The sequence below is a fragment of the Camelus bactrianus genome, chromosome 8 (assembly GCF_048773025.1).
Source record: "Camelus bactrianus isolate YW-2024 breed Bactrian camel chromosome 8, ASM4877302v1, whole genome shotgun sequence".
NCBI classification, from domain to species: Eukaryota; Metazoa; Chordata; class Mammalia; order Artiodactyla; family Camelidae; genus Camelus; species Camelus bactrianus.
This window is the reverse complement of record NC_133546.1, coordinates 60,201,085-60,220,125: the sequence shown is the minus strand read 5'-3', so window position 1 is coordinate 60,220,125 and position 19,041 is coordinate 60,201,085. Positions and strand designations below refer to the sequence as shown.

The window sequence follows — 19,041 nt, the reverse complement described above, 5'->3', positions numbered from 1 at the left end:
ATTCAAACATCCCATTCTCCAATCACAGTCTTCCATCTTCTGGCTTGCACACTCCAATAGTTAGCTGGTAAATTTTTTAAAAAGCACAAAGGATGGGGGCAACAAGCATTCAGGTCAACTCTGTTAAACAAATAAATACATACTTTATGCATGTGGTTTTCATTAGGATAATTCTTTCATTAAGAGTTCAAGTGAACATTCGCAAGCTACTCCCTATCATCCCCATATCTGTTGATATAAATCAGAAATAGAGAAGCAAATTTCATCTTGATTAAGACAGGAAGTGTTCTCAGATGAATTCCAGAAAATATTAGCCAGATAAAATTCAACCCACCTTGGGAAAAAGGTTCAATGTTGAAAAAGTGAAGAAATGTTAAAGAACATGAGTAGTATCCTTGTAGAAAAGAGACTTAAAGTTGTAGGAAGTTATAAGAAAGATGTAGAGTCCCTTTTCCCTCCAAAGAAAAACAGTGAAGGTGCAGCAGAGAGATGAACCATATCACCAAACAGCAAACAGAAAGCTTGTCTCTCTGGAGACAAGCTTACAAGAGATCTCTCTGCAGAGAGAAATACAAGCTTCTTGTTGTACAGATCTGCACATAAAGTGTAACACACTAATTCAGCCTAACTTCTCAATCAAATAGCCTTGCTCATCCAAAAGCTAAAAAAAGAGAGCAAATTCTAAGTGACAAACTTCAGAACAGCCAGGAAACTGGGTGCCCTTGGATTATCAGACATTAAAACGTATGCGAAAGTTAGAGCATTTAAATCAACCTAAAACTACCACTGGAAGACCAAGATATTAATGGAATGGGAAAGCAAATCAAGAAACAAACAATGAGATAAGGGAATTCCTATTACAATAAAAATGATATATCTAATTAAAAAAGAAAGATAGGTTAGCTGAATGGTGCTGAGGCAACATTTTAGACATCTGGAAATAAAACTGTGTCCCTATCTCATTTCTTTTATCAAAATGTACTGTAGACAGATCAAATATTTAAATATACAAATGAAACCATAAACGTATTAGAAGGAAATACAGCTATGTATTATGATAATTCTAAGGTAAAAATATCTTTTTTAATGACACAAAAGCCAAATATTAAAAAACAAGGTATATATAATTTACCTACATAAATTTAAATTTGTGCCACAACAAAAAACAGAAAAAGTGAAAATACATTTATTTCAAAATGTGTCATAAATACCCCAACAGACAAAAACTTCTCTTAAGTCAGTAAGAAAAAGATGAACACCCAATAGAAAAATGTATAAAAGATTTGAATGAGCAACTCACGGAAGAAATACAGTAACTCTAAACTCTGCTAAATACACTAATAAAGAAAAAAAAATGTTAAACCTCCTTAACAATTCACATAAACGCAAATTAAAAGAGGTAAATACATTATTTCACTATGTACCAGACACTATTACCAGCACTTTAAAAACTATCTGACTTAATCTTCACAACAGCATCAAGAACTAAGTACTATTTTTAGTCTAACTTCACTACAGATGAGGAAACTGAGTAAATGATTTAAGGGTGCTCATGTAATAACTGAAGAAGCCAGTAAGGCACCATCAGTTAGAGTTAAGGCTCTTAACCACTGTGCTCTATTGTCCCTTAACATGAGAAAGTCATCCCTTTCCTCATCAAATCAGAAGGTTTTAAATTTTCAAACCCAGTGTTTAAGACAATGTACAGATCATTTACATACAGCTGGCAGAACTGTACATGTGTTCAAATTTTCTGGAAAGTAGGGTGGCAATTATACATGTCAGTGTTCAATATGAGCATGTCCTCCAATCCAGCCCAGTGAACACTGTGCAATATAGCCTGTTACCGTCCCTTCCTTGGTAACACTACTCCTCTTGCACTCCAGGTGGTCCTGCTACCAGGGTTCCTGGCCTCCACTGTCACTCTTCCAGGGGTACAAAACTCAGGCAAGACCCTGTGGAATCTTCCCTGGGATTGATATATTGATATCGGGAGAAAAGGTTCCCTTCCTGCTTGGGTTGCAAAGCAGCTTGCCTCCCACATGGAAAAAGCCTTCATGAAGAGGAGGAAAGACAGACAAGTAAAGCAAAGAGAGAAAGACAGAGCCTGACCAACATCATTTGAGACTCCAGATCCGGCCTGAAGCAGGCCAAGCCAAAACCTAATTATTTGTGCCAATTTAGTTCTTTTTTTCCCTCAGTTACTTTAAGTTGGAGTTCAGTTACTTATATTTAAAAGACTCTTAAATACACATTACAATCTTACTTCTAAGAATCTTAATTATAAAACTTCACAATTGTGAAAGGAAAAAGTATTAAGGCTATGCATTCAAGTGTGTCTTACAACAGAAAAACCTACAAAAAAAAATCCAAATGTCCACCAAAAGAGGATTGGCTAAATAAATCATAAAATTGTTTCTCAAATTGATTAGAATCACTTGGACACTTATTAAAAATACAGATACCATGGCCCCTGAGACAATCTAATTCATTAATTAGGTCTAGGATAGGCTATTGGGATAGGTCGTTCGTGTCTTTAACAAGTATCCTCTATAATTTTCACAATCAAGATAGTTTGGAAACCCCAAATTCCAGTGTTTACATACACAGTGGTCTATCATTCAGACTTTAATGTGTAAAAGGTCCAAAACATATTGCTAAATGAAAAAAAAAGTTACAAAACACATGTAACATTCAGCTCTTTTCACACAAAATTATGTAACTATCCATGTGTGTACATATTTGACCAAAGCACTCATTTTCAACCAGGGCAGAGGTACCTGTATTCAGAATCTATGCCATGAGTTGCTATTACTAATATGAATGTGAATCCCTCAGGAACAGATGTAAGATTGAATATTTCAGCACAGAGGAAAGTCTGGAATAATGTTCATCAAAATGGTAACAGAATTTATTCCAACGATAGAAGTTCAGGTGATTTTTGCCAGTTTTGTTTGTAATATTCTATGTTATTTTAATTTTTATTTACAATGAACCAATATTTTTAGAATTAGGGAGAAGAAAGCAGTTTGCATGGCAGAAAGCTAAAACATTTTTAAAAAGTAATTTTATCATTATTAAATATAGATTTTCTGAATGGGAAAACTCTCACCAGCTTTCAAAATTCAAATGGAAAAGTACAGTGGTTGCTTTTAAAGGCACGATTCTCTTTCAGCAAGAACTATTAGTCCATATAGCTAAAGAACCAAGGGAAAATGTGATATGTCATATCACATAATTAAAATTCAATTGACAAACAAACAATAAAATAAAATGTTTTATTCAATAAGAATCTTTTTTTCAATCACACAAAAAAATTAATATTTAATTTTCTTTGCTTACTCTGTATCTAAGACAATGATCAAGTGACAGTAAGCACAGGTAAGTGATAAATGAAATTTAACAACCTAATAAAAAAACTAGGTTCAATTTTTTGTCAATTATACATCAATAAAAAAACTTTCTTAAAAAACTAGATTTGATTTAAAATTTAATTAATAAAATTGTCTAATTAATAAAAATACACATTTACTTGCACAAAGAAAGCAAAACAGTAATGTTTAATTTTTTTTAAAGATAAAATACAACTTACCCCATCTAAGAGAGTATTTGATAAATGTATACGAAGGTCTTTACGAAATGGAAATTCCAGATTTGAAACATGAAACACTGAATTATCTCTATCAATCATAAAAACTTCATTTGTGCCATCAATCAACATCATATACCTGTAAATGAAACATTAAAAAGGTAACACTGCCAGAAAGAGAAGGAAAAATGCCATGATATTTATAGGTGGAATCTAAAAAAAAGGACACAAGTGAACTACTTATTATTTATAACTTAGATGACTGATTTCTTAAATATGTGTAAGCACATTTGACTGTCCTTTCTGACTGGATTACTGCATTCTGTTGATTCTTATTTTGTGGCTGGCTTTATTCCTTTGATAACTATGTAAGTTTAAAAATCTAAAGCTCTAAACTGTTCTTAGAAACAAAGAACAGTACATATATGTAAATTTTAAAAATACATGTACAGTATATTGTATACATGTATTTACATGCAATGTATTGTATACGTGCAAATTGTACCAATTCTACCTAATAAAACTGAAAAATGAAAAATAAATAATGCTAGCAGTATAATTCAAGAACCGGATTGTAAGAAATAACAGTTAAATTGTGTTTCCTTAGATTTACAACAGCTTCCTGGAATAATGTTCACCAGAGTCTCCCCCCTCCACCATCATGCAGATTAAAGTACCACAAATAACAAATATTCTTTTTTTTTAAGTCTTTGTTTCCTATTTTAAAACACAGGATACAGAGAAATCAAATCTTTTCACAGAGACAATGTGATGTTCAAGAGCAACCTTATATAACCCAACTTAGGAGAGAACAGTTCTCTAATTTTTATTAGATCTTAAACATAGAAGTTTACAAAACACACATACATGCAATTGCTGCACTTCATTGGTCCAACAACTATACAAATTAGGTATTACTCTACTTTGCAGTAGAAAAAAAGAAAGTGATTTTCAAATGGCCAGCCCTCAAAGTATCCAATGTTCCTTCTCTTACAACTGAGCAGAACAGCTAATTCCTTCCATGTATCACCATTTCAGGTACAATTCCCACTCACTGCTATAAAATTAAAATATTTTTAAACACAAGCTCATGAGCATTTTTATCAGCCAATCAATAGATGGGGAAATTTATAAACTTGAAAATGTGTCATTCTTCAAATGGCCAAGTTACCATCACTGATTCCCAATCAGTGGATCACCAAAAATGGAACTCTGCTTCACATCGTATATAAAGTCCAGACAGATTCAAGTTAAGGAAATTACAGACCAACAGGCTATACTACGAAGCAGTTAACAGCAAGATTTAGGGTGAAAATGGAGACTGTATCCAGGTACCATCCTTAAGGAATGAGAAAATTTGACAGCAATAGATTAAGAAATTAAGAGGCATGAGCCTCAAAGGAACAGAACAATCATTGTGTTAAGTTGTTTTGTTTGTTGTTAAATGAAACAGTGGAAGAATAATAGTCTGGATGTACCCCTGGGAATGGAGGAGCATGCTGACTGGTCTGTCTAATCTCCTACCCAGGAGGTATGTCAGAAAGAAAAGAAGCAGCGACTGAAAGATGGAGCTGAATCAAGTTAAGGCCAGAAGAAATGCTCAACGAAGAGATGTAAGCTAATGTAATGCAGTACTTGGTGGCTAACATATTGGAGGGTAATTTGTTTCCCATAAACATGTGTTCAAAAAAGCAAAGAGAGATGTTCAGGATAGGTGAGGAGAAATGGGAGGGCTGATTAAGGTAAAAGAAGCATGTGTCAACAGGTTGAAGGGCAGCAAGGCAAACCAAACAGGCTGACATTTAGAGACTGGACTGGAACCCTGCTGCTACCAGTGTTTCAAAATAATTATTCCCAGCAGGCCCCGGGGGAGGAGGTGGAGAACTTACTACACACTGAAAGAGCTGTAGCCCTAGGAGACAGGGATGGTGGAGACTCAGGTTCACTCAGAAAAAGAAAATCAGCCTCAGTCTGGACTGCTGTGCATCTGAGAGACTCCAGGACCAACTGCCAGGCCAGCAGGCTGGCAGACAATGGGAATGCTTAGTTCCCAAAACCTTCCTGCACGTGCTTTCCAAAAGCAGCAATTCCCAGTAGACAGGGAGGATCTAGGCTTCTTGGAAGACGTCAACCTTGCACTGGGTTGTGTTTCAAAGAGAATTTAAATCAATACAAGAATAGGTCAAATAAAAAAGCACTGTGATACATTCTGCAACAATGGTACTGAAGGCACAATCTATCATGTTGTTTAAGGGCCTAGGCCAGCATTCTGCAAAGCTTTTTATTTACTTTTAGCATTTCAAGGCAAAATTAATTAGGGAAACAATATATCTTTCTCTTGGAAAGTCAAGATACATACCAGGAACATTAAAGGTTATAAGAAAACATAAAAGGAGTCACCCAGTTTTCCTGGGTCTCTTCCATGTATACAGGAGATATACATTAAACTTTTTCTCCAGTTAAAAAAAAAAAAAAAAAAATATATATATATATATATATATACAGTAAGTCTGTTTATCTTATTTAGCTCATTATTTACTAAACTTAATCCTGATATCTGTTAATATTCAGCAGAATTAGTGTTCTATATTTATAATTTGAGAAAAGATGACTTACGCTAATAAATTTTAGAATTCAGAAAAAAAAATGGTTTACCTCTTTTGATCATACGATGAAGACAGAAATTACATTTTTCTTTTCACTGGCTGCCCAGAAGCTCAGAATTAAATATAATGTTCAAATAGAATAAGTATTAAATCCCAGGGTGCTGGTACATTTGCTTTTCCTGTCATAATTATTCTCTATTCATTTTTTAACACACTTATTTGATATATATGTATGTGTATGTATCTTACTATCAGACCTTTCTTTTTACTTCAGATGGAATATTTATTAAAAGAAAATACTGTCTGCATACACCTATGTGTAAACAGATTTAAAAGACCAAGGAAGAGAAGGCTTTAGAAGATGGAATTCACTATAAAGGATTGCTCATGGGAAACACAGCTTACATCTGCAGAGGTACAAGAGAAATTATTTAGCAGTTGGTATTTAGGGATTCTTCTGCACATATCAATTTTCCAACTTTGAAACAAAAGTTTCTGGGATGTGATTTTTGGTTTGAACTCCAGACGTTCCAAATCACAAGTTCTTTTGTTAAGTGATACTCATGAAAAATGAGGAGCTAATTTCACGTTAGGGAAGGAAAGTAAGGCATGTGGAAATATTTTCATATCACTCCAAAGTCTCTGGATGAATAGAATCTTTAAAAAAAAAAAAAGGAAATCATCCCATATACTTTCAGATGCTGGCTTAGTATATAATAATGCTTCTACCTGCAGTGGACGTGGATCACTAGTGTAATATAATTTCCTATTAATTATGAAATTACCTCAACTGCAAACTTAATATTCAGAATTACTAAATTATCTGTATTCTATCCATCCTCATTAAAAGACAAATATTAATTCAGAAGTTTCACTGAATTAGAGAACACTGATTCACTTTTTATACTAAAGTATATATACCAAAGCTATATAGATAACAGAAAAGCCAAATTTATAAACTGCTTTACTTTAAATGCTGGTTTTCCAGCTTAACTAGAAACCATCTTTTGGGGCAGTCACTGAGATGTAAGTTAGCTAATTGAGTAAAACCACTGATTTTACATTAATACAATTTAGGAAGTATATAATAAAAGAAAACTGGTAAAAAAAAAATATTGATAACTAATAGCATCTTAGAGTCCTAATTCACATTCCTAAGAGTAAAATAGTCTTTAAACATCTTATAATTTAAATTTATCACCAATATTCATTATTGAAATATTCATTAATAAGGGAAGAGATTCATAATATATTAAATGAAGAAAAAGCAAGTTAAAAATCAGATTGTATAATTACAAGGAATAGGGAGATAAAATTTTGTATCTATAATAAAATAGACAGGGAAGCCTATACCAAAGGATTAAGAATTATCTCTATGTGGAATTATCAATGATATTTGCTTTCCTCACTATACGTTTTTGGACTTTAAGAAATTTTAGAAACAAGCATAAACAGCCTTTTCAAGGATGACTTCCAAGCTTCTGGCAGGAGAAACTGGGTGCATTTTATTTACTGAGCCACAGAGCACTGGAGGAGGAAGAAGTACTTGCTCAGTTTAGTCGGGGAGAAGTGACAAATAGGCTACAGACATGGATCTTTTCATTTTTACATTGGAAACCAACAGGCCCAGATTTTCTCCATCCCTGTCTCTAGCAGGTTGGAAATAGGCTCAGGATCTAAGTCAGACAATCAAATACTCCATACCCAAAACTTTTAACTTGAGTGACAGTGGGGCACAGGAGTAGCTGAAAAATTATTCAGAGCACCAGCAGAGGCATCGTCAGCAAGTGTCAATGGTGGCTTCCAACTCAAAGTGCTCCTGTGTCTGACCTTGCCTCTGGTCCTTGCTGCCGGGCTTCCCAGGATTCTTATCCATTTTCCGAGACTGGTTCTCTTGACAGCCTTCATTTATATAATATATATATTCTTTTATACCTTTTTCTTAAATTAGCCAAAGTTGATTTCTACTGCTTGCAGTCAATGTAATGCTAATGGATATGCTGGTTCTGGTTTTTTTTTTTTTTCCCATTTTGCCCACCACCTGCAGCTCAACTCAAGTAAGTTAAATGTGCCTATGACATAATCCCACTGTAATGTCCCTCAAAATGTCCTCAATACCAAAAGTTACAGGATACTAGCTCTTTACATAGTAACTTCATACCAAGAGACATGCCATCTATTTCCTGTCCTTCAACAGAGGTAAGTGTATAATGTTAAGCCCAGAGTTTACTTGCCCTTTGTACCTTTTCTCTCATGAGAATTCACTGCCAAACCTCTACTGTTCTGAAACCAGCTACATACAGTTCCTCTCATTCCTATTCCAAACAGAATTGGTACACAGTCCCTGAAACTTCATTCTCGAGACTGTAGAGATATACAGAAATAAATTCAGGTCCATTAAAATTTCCTATAAAGAGAATTCACAGTTTAGAGCCACTTCCTCAGATACAATTATAAACCTTTCTGACATAAGAGCAGTTGGTTGGACTCTGCCCCCTACCCACCAACACCTGGCAGACCTTACTTCACAAATGATACAAGAAGAGCTGACTTGCTAAACCCCAGCTTTCTTCCTTCCCCAAAGGGGCTGATGCACACACTTTGGCTTTTTCTCTCACTAGTTCACTGCTCAGTAAATTTTATCTCCAGTAAATCTCTTTTGCAAAGCATATCCATGTCCTCTTTAACCCATTTTCCCCCATTTCTTTCAACTCTTAGAGAAAAAGGAAATTTATATTCCATACATTTTACCACAGGTTTGTTAAATGAAAAAAACATTTTCCTCCTCCTCGCCTCAGTCACTTAGTTCCATTAATGCGCCTAAGAAAGCCCTGATCAAGGCTAGTGATCTGCATGGAGCATCTGTACTGAGCAAAATTAAAAGTCATAATTTGCTCCATGTAGACAGAATAAAGAATCAGTGTTAGAGTCCCCTTCACAATCTCCATCATACTCTCAATCTACCTCCTTCTTATTTTATAAAAGCTAATCAACAGTTTTTAAACAAGTCAAAATAGAGTTCTTATAAACTTCTTAAATTTGACACAATTATAGTTCGTTTAGTTACCTGCGTTGTCACTTTTCTCAGCAGACATACATCATAAGTAATTTAGCTACCTTGGGAATTAAGCAAGATTTATAGGCTAGGTTAGAAACCTAACCACCATTCAGAATTCTATGAAAACACAACCTGAAGTCCACCAACATATATTAAGGAATCTCAGAAAGACTTCAGATAACTTTAAACATCATTGTTTGCCTTGTGTCCACAAAAAAGACCAATATTTGATGATAAAACAATGTAATCCTACACATGAACTTTACTTTGAAACACAATGGCTATTATCTGTTTATCTGGCAAAAATAACATTTCAACCTTTGAAAACAAAAACAATTTGAAGAAGTACAGCTCTACTTTTTTTCATCTTCCCAGAAATTTCAAAGAACTCATATCAAGGTCATTCTTATTTTCACATTATCAAATTAACGCGAATATATACACAAACAGTAATACCACAACCGCCTAATCTTTTCTAAAAGTTTTATTTCTGCTGTTAACAATCACTGAAATGAAGACATAGTTCTAACACAGTTATGTGAAGACCCAGTTCTTCTCATCAAAAACTATCAAAAACTTCATTCAACATTATAAAAGATTCCAACCCAACAGGTATTTTTATCTTGATTTATTGATTCTATAAGCACATCAGACTTCTTCAAAAGATTAGCTTGTTTTTAATCTTCATATCACATCAATTTAAAGTCATTAAACAGATGTGATTAAAGTTTTATAGTCTTAAAATCATTTTAAGCCCACAGCTTCATTCTATTATGTGAACAGTTATATACACACAACAGTAATTAAACAGACAACATGTATTATTTAATTTTAAACTGCAAAGCCCATTCACTTCCCCACCAATTTAATTATCTAACTTGTCTAACCAGCCTTTGATCTTAGAATGTTAATTGTGTATTAAATGGTATGCCAAAAGCATGCCACTGAACATTTGAACAATTTGCCAACATTTAACTGTCTTCCACCTAAACATAGTCATCTTTGTTTCATATGTTGTTTATACAGTAAATTTTCCACTACGTTATCTTCATCCAAGTTTTGTTTAAGCTTGCTACTTGGTCAACTTTGTCTACGGAAAAATCATCAGTCAAAAGACTCTGACTTTTATTTCAACTTAGATAACTCATCACAAATAAATCACGAAGACCAAAGGGCATCTACCATTAAAAAAACATCACAAATCCTCCAAGCCTTCTCACTAACATATCATGTCTGCCTATTTCTACTAACAGATATTGAATAATTTTCAAAGCATAGATGTTTCTGTTTCAAGAAACCCCCTTCAAACCAGCAACTTTTCATCTTACGCAAAGCTGAAAAATCAACACTATAAAAAATCTGGGAAGACATAGAGCCAGTGTCAGTTTCTAGATTCCTCCCTGCCATTCCACAGAATTAATGATACGAAATACAAACAGTCAAGTGCACAATAAGATTTAGAGCAAATTTGTTCCAAACCACTCAACAATTTAAAAATTTAATTTGCTTACTTTGTTTACATGCTATCACTATGGGTTCTTAGAAAATTCCAGGTCAGAGCCTGTCATACCAGATTCAATCATGCTTGCCATCTAGACCACTTAAAAAACAGACTGGAACTAAAAATCTCATCAAATATCATAAAATGATTCTAACTGTCCAACTCCTAAGTATGTGCTTTACCTTCAGAATTGCAGCCTCCTTATCCCTTTCTCATTTTGCCATCCTCCACTGCCCAGAAATCTGTACACATCTATTGCTAAGCCTGTGTATCTGTACTACGACACCACCTTGTCCTAAAATACATTATCTTCAAACTCTTACTCAAAACTCCCTTCCATGAACTCTCTCACAGTCTAAATAACAAGTTCTTTTCAAATCACTCTATCACTCCAAGTTTTCTAAAAATTATAAATTTAAGGTGGGGAGGATATAACTCAGTGGTAGAGCACATGCTTGGCATGCACAAGGTCTTGGGTTCAATCCCCAGCACCTTCATTAAAATAAATAAACTAATTAATTAAAAAATTTAATTACTTCCCCCCTCAAAAAATAAATATATTTAATATGTACAAAAAATAATCACTTCTGGTAGAAGAGAAGCAAATGGGAGACTTAAAGTCCATTTTAAGGAATTTCAACTTTACTCTGTAATTGAGCTGATTTACAGCTGAAATACAGCAAATAGTAAAAGATAAAACAATATACTATGTCATTTGTGAACATTAGTAATAAAAGGTATTTTATTACATACCATTAATTATATATTAATATACAGTATATAGGGGTGAAGATATCAGTAGGCAAAACAGAAGGTACCAACATAGAAAGATACATCGGCATCTACTGTGGTGGTTAAGAACATTTATCCCAGACAGGCTCTTCCTAGCTGCGTGATTTTGCACAAATCACATGACTGCTCTAAGATGTGGTTTCCTCATCAAAAATCTCCACCTCCTAAGGTGGTTGCAAGAATTAAATGAGTTAGTACCCCCATGCTTAGAGCACCATTAGTCACAATAGCAAAAGTGTGGAAGCAACCCAAGCGTCCACTGACAGATAAATGGATAAGCAAAATGTGGTATATACATTAAATGGAATAGTAGTCAGCCTTAAAAAAGGAAGGAAATCCTGACATTCTACAATACAAATGAAACTTGAGGACATTGTGATAAGCCTGTCACAAAAAGACAACTACGGTATGATTCTACCTATACAAGATACCTAGAGTAGTGAAAAATCAAAGAGTCCAAAAGTAGGCCAAAATGTTACCAGGGACTGGAAGAATTGGGGAATGGGGAATTATCACTTAATGGGTATAGAGTTTTAGTTTTGCAAGATGAAAGGAGTTTTGGACATGAATGGCAGTGATGTTTGCACACATTATGAACATATTTAATACCACTGAACTATATACTTTAAAATAGTTAAGATGGAAAATTGCATGTTATGTGTATTTTACCATAAAAAAAATTGAAAAAGAATTAAATGAGTTAATACACAAAGGGTACAGAACAATACCTGGAACACGGTAATAAAATGTAAGCTATTGTTATTATATTATGTCCAAAGCACATAGTAAGTACTTAACTAATGCTGGATATCATTATTATTAATACTACAACTACTACTTTACACAATCCAAAAAAGAGTTGAGGTCATTGATAAACCAAGCCTGAATAAGACAGAAAGAATTCGTTTCCTGTAGTCAGGAAAGAAGAGGACATCCCTCTGAACAGAGGGGAGGCAGAGATGAGTGAACCAGGAATTTTGAAATGTAGAAAAATAAACCATAGGTAATTCCCTGTGAAGGTTACTCACAGCCCACAACCCCAAGTTCACAAGCATATTTACACAAAGGCAGATGACAACTACAATAACACTTTCTTAGTTCACTTTTCCATGAATAACTATAACCCAAGAAAATTTTGTAAAATCAGAAGCTGCACTACTTGAGCGATAACTCAAAACAAAGAGCTCAAATAAAAGAACCTGAACCAGGTGGCTCTCCCAATCTGTCTAGGAAACTTTTCTAAACACTAAAATGATAAAAATAAACCTAAGCCTAAAGTATTCCAATGTACTGAAGCAGCTTAAGGTTTACTAACAATGACGGTACATATAAATAAATACACAATTACTCCAAAAGCTACTGCACATAATGGAAAGTTATTGTCTTTTTGTCCTACAATCTAGATCATTAGATAAAAATTAGTAACAGCATAATTTAAATGAAATTATAATTAAATTTATATGGGTTCATATTTCCCTTAGCAACCTAAAAGAAACATAACAATAAGAGTAGACTGATCAAGTAAACTGACTATACTTAAATTAAAAAAAAAACTCAAAAAAAAAAAACCTCACTTTTGCAAAGGAGAAAAAAAAAGGGTAGACTGATGGGAGTCTCTTCCTACTGTACAAGTTTAAGAAGTCAACTAATTAACAGAGTTTGGGGAAGTGTAAGAAACAAAATATTAAAGCATACCTTTCAACTAGTAAAAAGACTGTCAAATCAGGACTGAATGTATTTGCTACCAGGAACATGCATCTTGCTAAGTGCTACTTCTGTGGGCTAGAGTATGTTCCCTCCTCCTTTCCACCACTCTACAAAGAATTAGAGAATTATAGGATTTTAAAGGGCTGGAAAGGTTCTTACATAGTTCCACTTCACCCAAGTAGTGTGTGCACATATACACACAGGTACACACAGACACACATATCCCACCCCCAGCCCTGCAACAATCCTAAACAGCACTTATGGCACAAGAAAAGCCAGGCTAGATTCAAACGCAAGTGAGAACAGAAAGTATTCATACAGGCACTGCCAAAGACACAAAAACTATCTGATTATTAACCCCACCAATTCGTAACTGTCTGAGAGTAAAGCATATGTTAACAGTCACTTTACATAAATACATAAAATTTACCCTTCTATAGGAAGAAGCTTCTACCTCAAACCAGGTTTGAATATAATATAGGTATTTTTAATATCTTCTAAGTTCACTTAAATTTTTTTCTTAATGGTCACCTAAAGTCTCAAATGCAAGAACTCTAAAACAATAACTGAATACAGACATAGTTGAATAAATCAATTTCTTCAAATCCTCAAAAGTGATAAGGTTATTAGCAAGAGAAAATCTTAAGATACATCTTTAACATTCAAACTGAGTAAAGGTGGCTGATAAATAAATGAGCTGCCATCTAATTAGGGGGAGAGGAAGATTTCTCCTGGTTTGTAAATATTTCTTTGTGCTAAGAAATATGACTTTTCATCACACTAAAAAATAAAAGCCCACAATTGTTAATTAGGTATAGGTTGTTGAACAAACTTATCTCTCTTTGGTATCCTCAATCTCAGAAAAAAATAGCAGATTCTTGCTATTTGCTACAAGTGTGGTCCTTGGACCAGTAGCATTGGCATCATCTGGGAACTTGTTAAAAATGCAGAATCTTGGGCCACCTCAGACTTACTGAATCAGAACTTACATTTTAACAAGATCCCCAGGAAATTCATACGCACGTTAAAGTTATGAAAAGCACTGGAATAATAACCCCTAACCACCTTTAACACTCCAACTGCAAAAGAAAACAGGAAACCAAACAGAAGTCAAAATAAGCAAAAGGAATTAAAATTTTTAGAAACATATGGGGGGAAAAAGAGCTTCCACCAAAATGCCTATTCAAAAGTTATATTCAATAGATTTTTTTCTCTTCTTAGTTATGAGAAATACTCTTGTTTTGATGCTAGTAACAGGTAAAAGGAGAAAAGAAAACTAAAAAGAGAAGGAAAAGAAGACGAAGGATCACAATTTAGTTCTAATCATAATCCTAGTTTTCACATTTTACATTATGCAACTTTCGAAACGCACTGTTGGCTAGACTAACCTGAGTGAATACTAATATGACCTACTTTCAATAAAAGCTTTCACTAAGTCCCCCAGAAAGATTCACCTAATAGTCCTTGAATTATAACTGATAATGAGAAATATCGTTGCTGGAGGGTCTTGCTGTGCCTCCTGACAGGAAAACCCCTCAAGGAGTCTTGGTGGGGCTGGCTTTCTGGGACATCACCTCTTTCTTTTTTCCCTCCAGTCACAGAAGTTGTCTGCTTTCCCTTCCACAGCAACTCTTCAAGTGTTCATTCCCTGCCTTCTGTATCATCATGAAAAACATTCTCCTACCACATTCTGCATTTGAAAAACAGCTCTTTTAAGTCCCTCAAAGGCGGCTGGGCTAACCAACTGACTCAGTAATCCCAGGTGGCCTTAAACTTCAAGAAAACTGAGATAAAGGATCTCCCACCTAACAACTTCCTAAGAACAATTCAAGAAGAGGTAGGAGTTCGTGAAACAGTCAAAGTTTAAATCAAAGACCTGGTTCAGCAATCATTAAAACTCTGACATATTTAAAAATATAAACATTTGAGTGTTCAACCAGTCACCAATGTAACAATTGTCTTCCTTTAGCCTTAGCACCTAACTGTCCAACAGTCAGAACTTAGAGATTCTGGATTTACACCAATTATCAGGTCAGCCCAGATCAGTCAGCCTGTTTCCATCTCATGACTTCCTTCCTGTAGCTCCTCTTGTCCGTGTTACTCACTCTCCACTAGCCATCCTCCTCCTAAGAACTCCTATGTTCTAGAGTCTCCGCCCATGTCACTTATAGGCAATTATATTTCATATTGCTCCCTCACGTATTCCATTTTAATTCTGCAATCAGATCTTCGCTCATTTAAGGGCATGGACCATGTCTAAAATTTTCTTTTTTTTAAATAGGTACAGTTTTAAAAATTGAATTTTAACATGACTATGGAATTTCTCTTTAGAAATTTACAGTTTGGCTTATTTCATTTTAATGAGTCTATTAATTTGGTAGAAAGTGTAACTATCAAAATTTACCAAGCACTTACTAGGTGGTAAGCTTTATTCTAAGTGCTTTGGATGAAATTACTTAATCCCACAACATCTATAAAGTAGTTAATATTATCTTTATTTTTCAGGTGGGCAACTTGGGATACAGAGGGTTATATAACTTTCCTAAGGTCACGTGACTATCAAGTACAGGAGCTTCAGGATTTGAGCCCAAGTAGTTCAGTTTCAAGGCCCAAGCTCTTAACCACTATACTATACTGCTTCCCAAAATTATACTTGTTTTACAAACTAATATACTTAAGTATTTTTGTTTTTAGAATTTTATAACATTATCATCTTTATATGTCCGTGGTTTTATTAACTACAGAATATCTAATACATGCTCACATTCTCTCTTATTTGAAAACTTTGAAGTTGGATGTATTTCAGAATTTTCAACTTAAAAAAAGATTCAGATAAATAATCTTAAAGTATATCAAAATAAAATAGGTACAAACTAATTTTCCTCTCAAAACTTTATTGCCATTGAATTGACCATACATTATACGATGTGTAAATATGATGGATATTTAATGGTACAGAACAGCTACCATTAAAACTTGTCAAGAATTAGAAAACTTTTTTAAAGCAAGCAATATCTTTTTTGTGTGTTATTTCTACTAGAACAATGAATATTTTTCTTAATTAGTTCAGTGAAAGGGAGAAAAAGACCTAACCTACAAGAAACTTGAAATAATTTTACTTCTAACACAGATATTATACTTTGCCATTATATATTTTACTACAAAAATCCCATTATTTATTTTAAATTTATAAACGGACTAATAGCACCACTGAGGTTATTTTTAAGAAAGATAATTAAAAGCACACTGAAGCATTATGCTGTACACTAGAAACTGACACAATTGTAAACTGACTATACTTCAATTGAAAAAAAAATATATATATATAAAGCACATGTAGAAGATGCATAACACGATGATACTTGATTTTATTTAATATTGCTTCATGCACAAGAGGAAATATAAATAAATAATTATATTTAAGTGTACCAGATATTTTAAATGACTTCTAATTTCCCCATTTTTTTAGTACCTAATGTTTAATGGATCACACTTTTAGAAATTAACTGGTTTCCACTAGTCTCTGTTCATGTTCACATAAAAGTACCAGGAAAAATTCTAGATGCAATAATCTCCACAGCTAAATACTAAATATAGTAGCTAAACACTGGACTAAATAAATATAATATGGACTCACAATATTAAGGCAACTACCAAAGCCAGATCACAGAGTAGACTCCTTGCAGTTGCTTAAAGTTTACAATTTAAGCAGCAATTTTATTTGTATTAGTTATGTGCTGTATTCTATACCTCTAACCAGTAGTTTAACATTTTAGCAGACTAATATAACAGTTAAAAGGCTTAAAAGCCATTTTAAATAATTCATGGGGAGACAATTTAGTTCTCTGCCCATGCAAAAATATTTTAAAAATTAAATTCTCTGAAGTCTAAGATGTTACTAAAATAAAATCTGTCCAAAAAAGCTCACCTGCCAGCAAAAACATCAGCAACAGCAGCAACATTAGAGCTGGGCTGAAAGCCAGGAACATACTGTACTAAGACGGGCTGCATATAAAATCCTCAAATCAGATCTCACAAGCTAAAAAAGAGCTGTCAAAATTACTTATTTTCAATTTCTTTACCTAGTTTCGGAGATACTAATGCTTGCTTTTTGGGAATCAGATTGCCATAAACATGCAAAAATTAAAAGCAGTTCCTAAAGAAAGTAAAAATACTATAATGACATAAGATTTTTTAAAAAGAAAGCATATGGTTATAGAAATTTCTTTCCCAAAATATAATTGAAGCACATGTATCAAAACCACTATTCTTCACATACCACATACAAGTTAAACGACTTTTCTACCCCTGTGAACATAAAATTCACTATGGAAAATAGAAGTTACTTTCCAACACAGAGTTTTCTATAGACTCCTTTACTCCCAACACAAACAGCTGAGCAAAACCCCTGTGGGATAAAAAGAGAATCTTCACATCATTCTTTTACTCCCTGTGACTCCAAAAAAAGAACATCAGTTTTCTGAAGCAAACATAACACTTTCTGAGACTTTAATATGGCAGACTCGTTCTTAAAAAAGTAGTTCCAAAATGACACTACACAGTCATCTACAAATATCATAATTCAGATGCAATGCACAAAAGAACACAGCAACATTCTCAAAACTGCTATGCTTTCAATACTGTTGTATGCATGATTCCCCCTAATCCTTAATGAATTCTTAAAAATCCCAAACTAATATTTTGGGATTTAAAAATCCCAAACTAATACAGTGCACTGGGTATTAGAATTCTCCTGCATCACAAAAGCAGCCTGAATTAAAGCTAGTCCTCTGCTGCCATCTAGTGCAGTCATAAAATGCCAAAACTAAACCAAAAGTGACTGAAAAAAATGTTTCACTGATGAATCTATTTAATGTCATTAAAAACACTAGTTCAAAGATAGTCCTTACGTATCACTGCAGAAAATGCTACAAAAATTTTTTTAGTTTAAAAAAATGTGATGCATTCTCACAAATGCATTCTAGAGCATACAGAATAGAGCAATAAAGGATTATAATGAACTATCAGGTAATAATTACTCATAAGGAAAAAGTTACCTAGAATAATACTATCACATGCTGTTTGTTATAAAAATAAAAATTTTCAAAATAATCTAAATCTTTCATCCACACGGAATTTCTCAAATAAATTGTGATGCAGTCATACAAGGGAATATAATAATCATGTATGGCTCCTTTTCCTCTCAAGATACTATCAAAATGATAACAAAGTTGGGTATTTTTTTTTAATCATAAACCCCCACAACTCACAGAAAAGACATGTAGGCAGGTAGGTAGATAGATAAGATAAGACAGACATTAGAAGGACACATAGGTAGTAAATAAGTATCAGAAGGACCTTCTCTAAAAACTGAACCAAACCCTGCAGTAAAGCAATTCCATGGGCAATGGTGCCCAGAAGCAAAGATCTCTCCATATCATAGGACTGCAGGGCTCTTCAGCACAACTGCTTATCATAAAGCAAAGGACACAAGTCGACAAACCCCACCCACATTTAGAGCTTCCAAGCAGTTTTTCTGCCTCATTTTTACATGTAAACAGCCAACCAAAGATCACCATACATTTGAGGAAAACCAGAAACATGAAGAAGAAAGATTCAAGAAAGAGAAGGTCACTCTATACCCTATACTTAGTATTCTCAGAAGAGAGTCGGGAAGCTATTACGTCCATAAATTAAGTACACATTGTCATGAAAAGGTATTAAGTAGAGAGTAAGAATATATGTACTCTTGAAAATTAAAAGCATAATTACTGAAATTAGTAAATCA

At 33.9% G+C, this 19,041-nt stretch overlaps 1 protein-coding gene across 5 annotated transcripts in view; it reads right to left on the bottom strand.

Moving 5' to 3' along the window:
- The window catches only part of RNGTT (RNA guanylyltransferase and 5'-phosphatase), a 264,604-nt gene that overhangs the window by 132,462 nt on the left and 113,101 nt on the right, over positions 1 to 19,041 (bottom strand). For all 5 annotated transcript variants that reach the window (XR_012508732.1, XM_010948946.3, XM_074368638.1 and 2 more), the window contains exon 9: positions 3,593 to 3,728. Coding sequence is in view for 4 of the 5 variants with exons in the window: in XM_010948946.3 (XP_010947248.1) it covers positions 3,593 to 3,728 (136 nt within the window). In the remaining variant the exon portion in view is untranslated. The remainder of the gene's footprint in view (positions 1 to 3,592; positions 3,729 to 19,041) is intronic.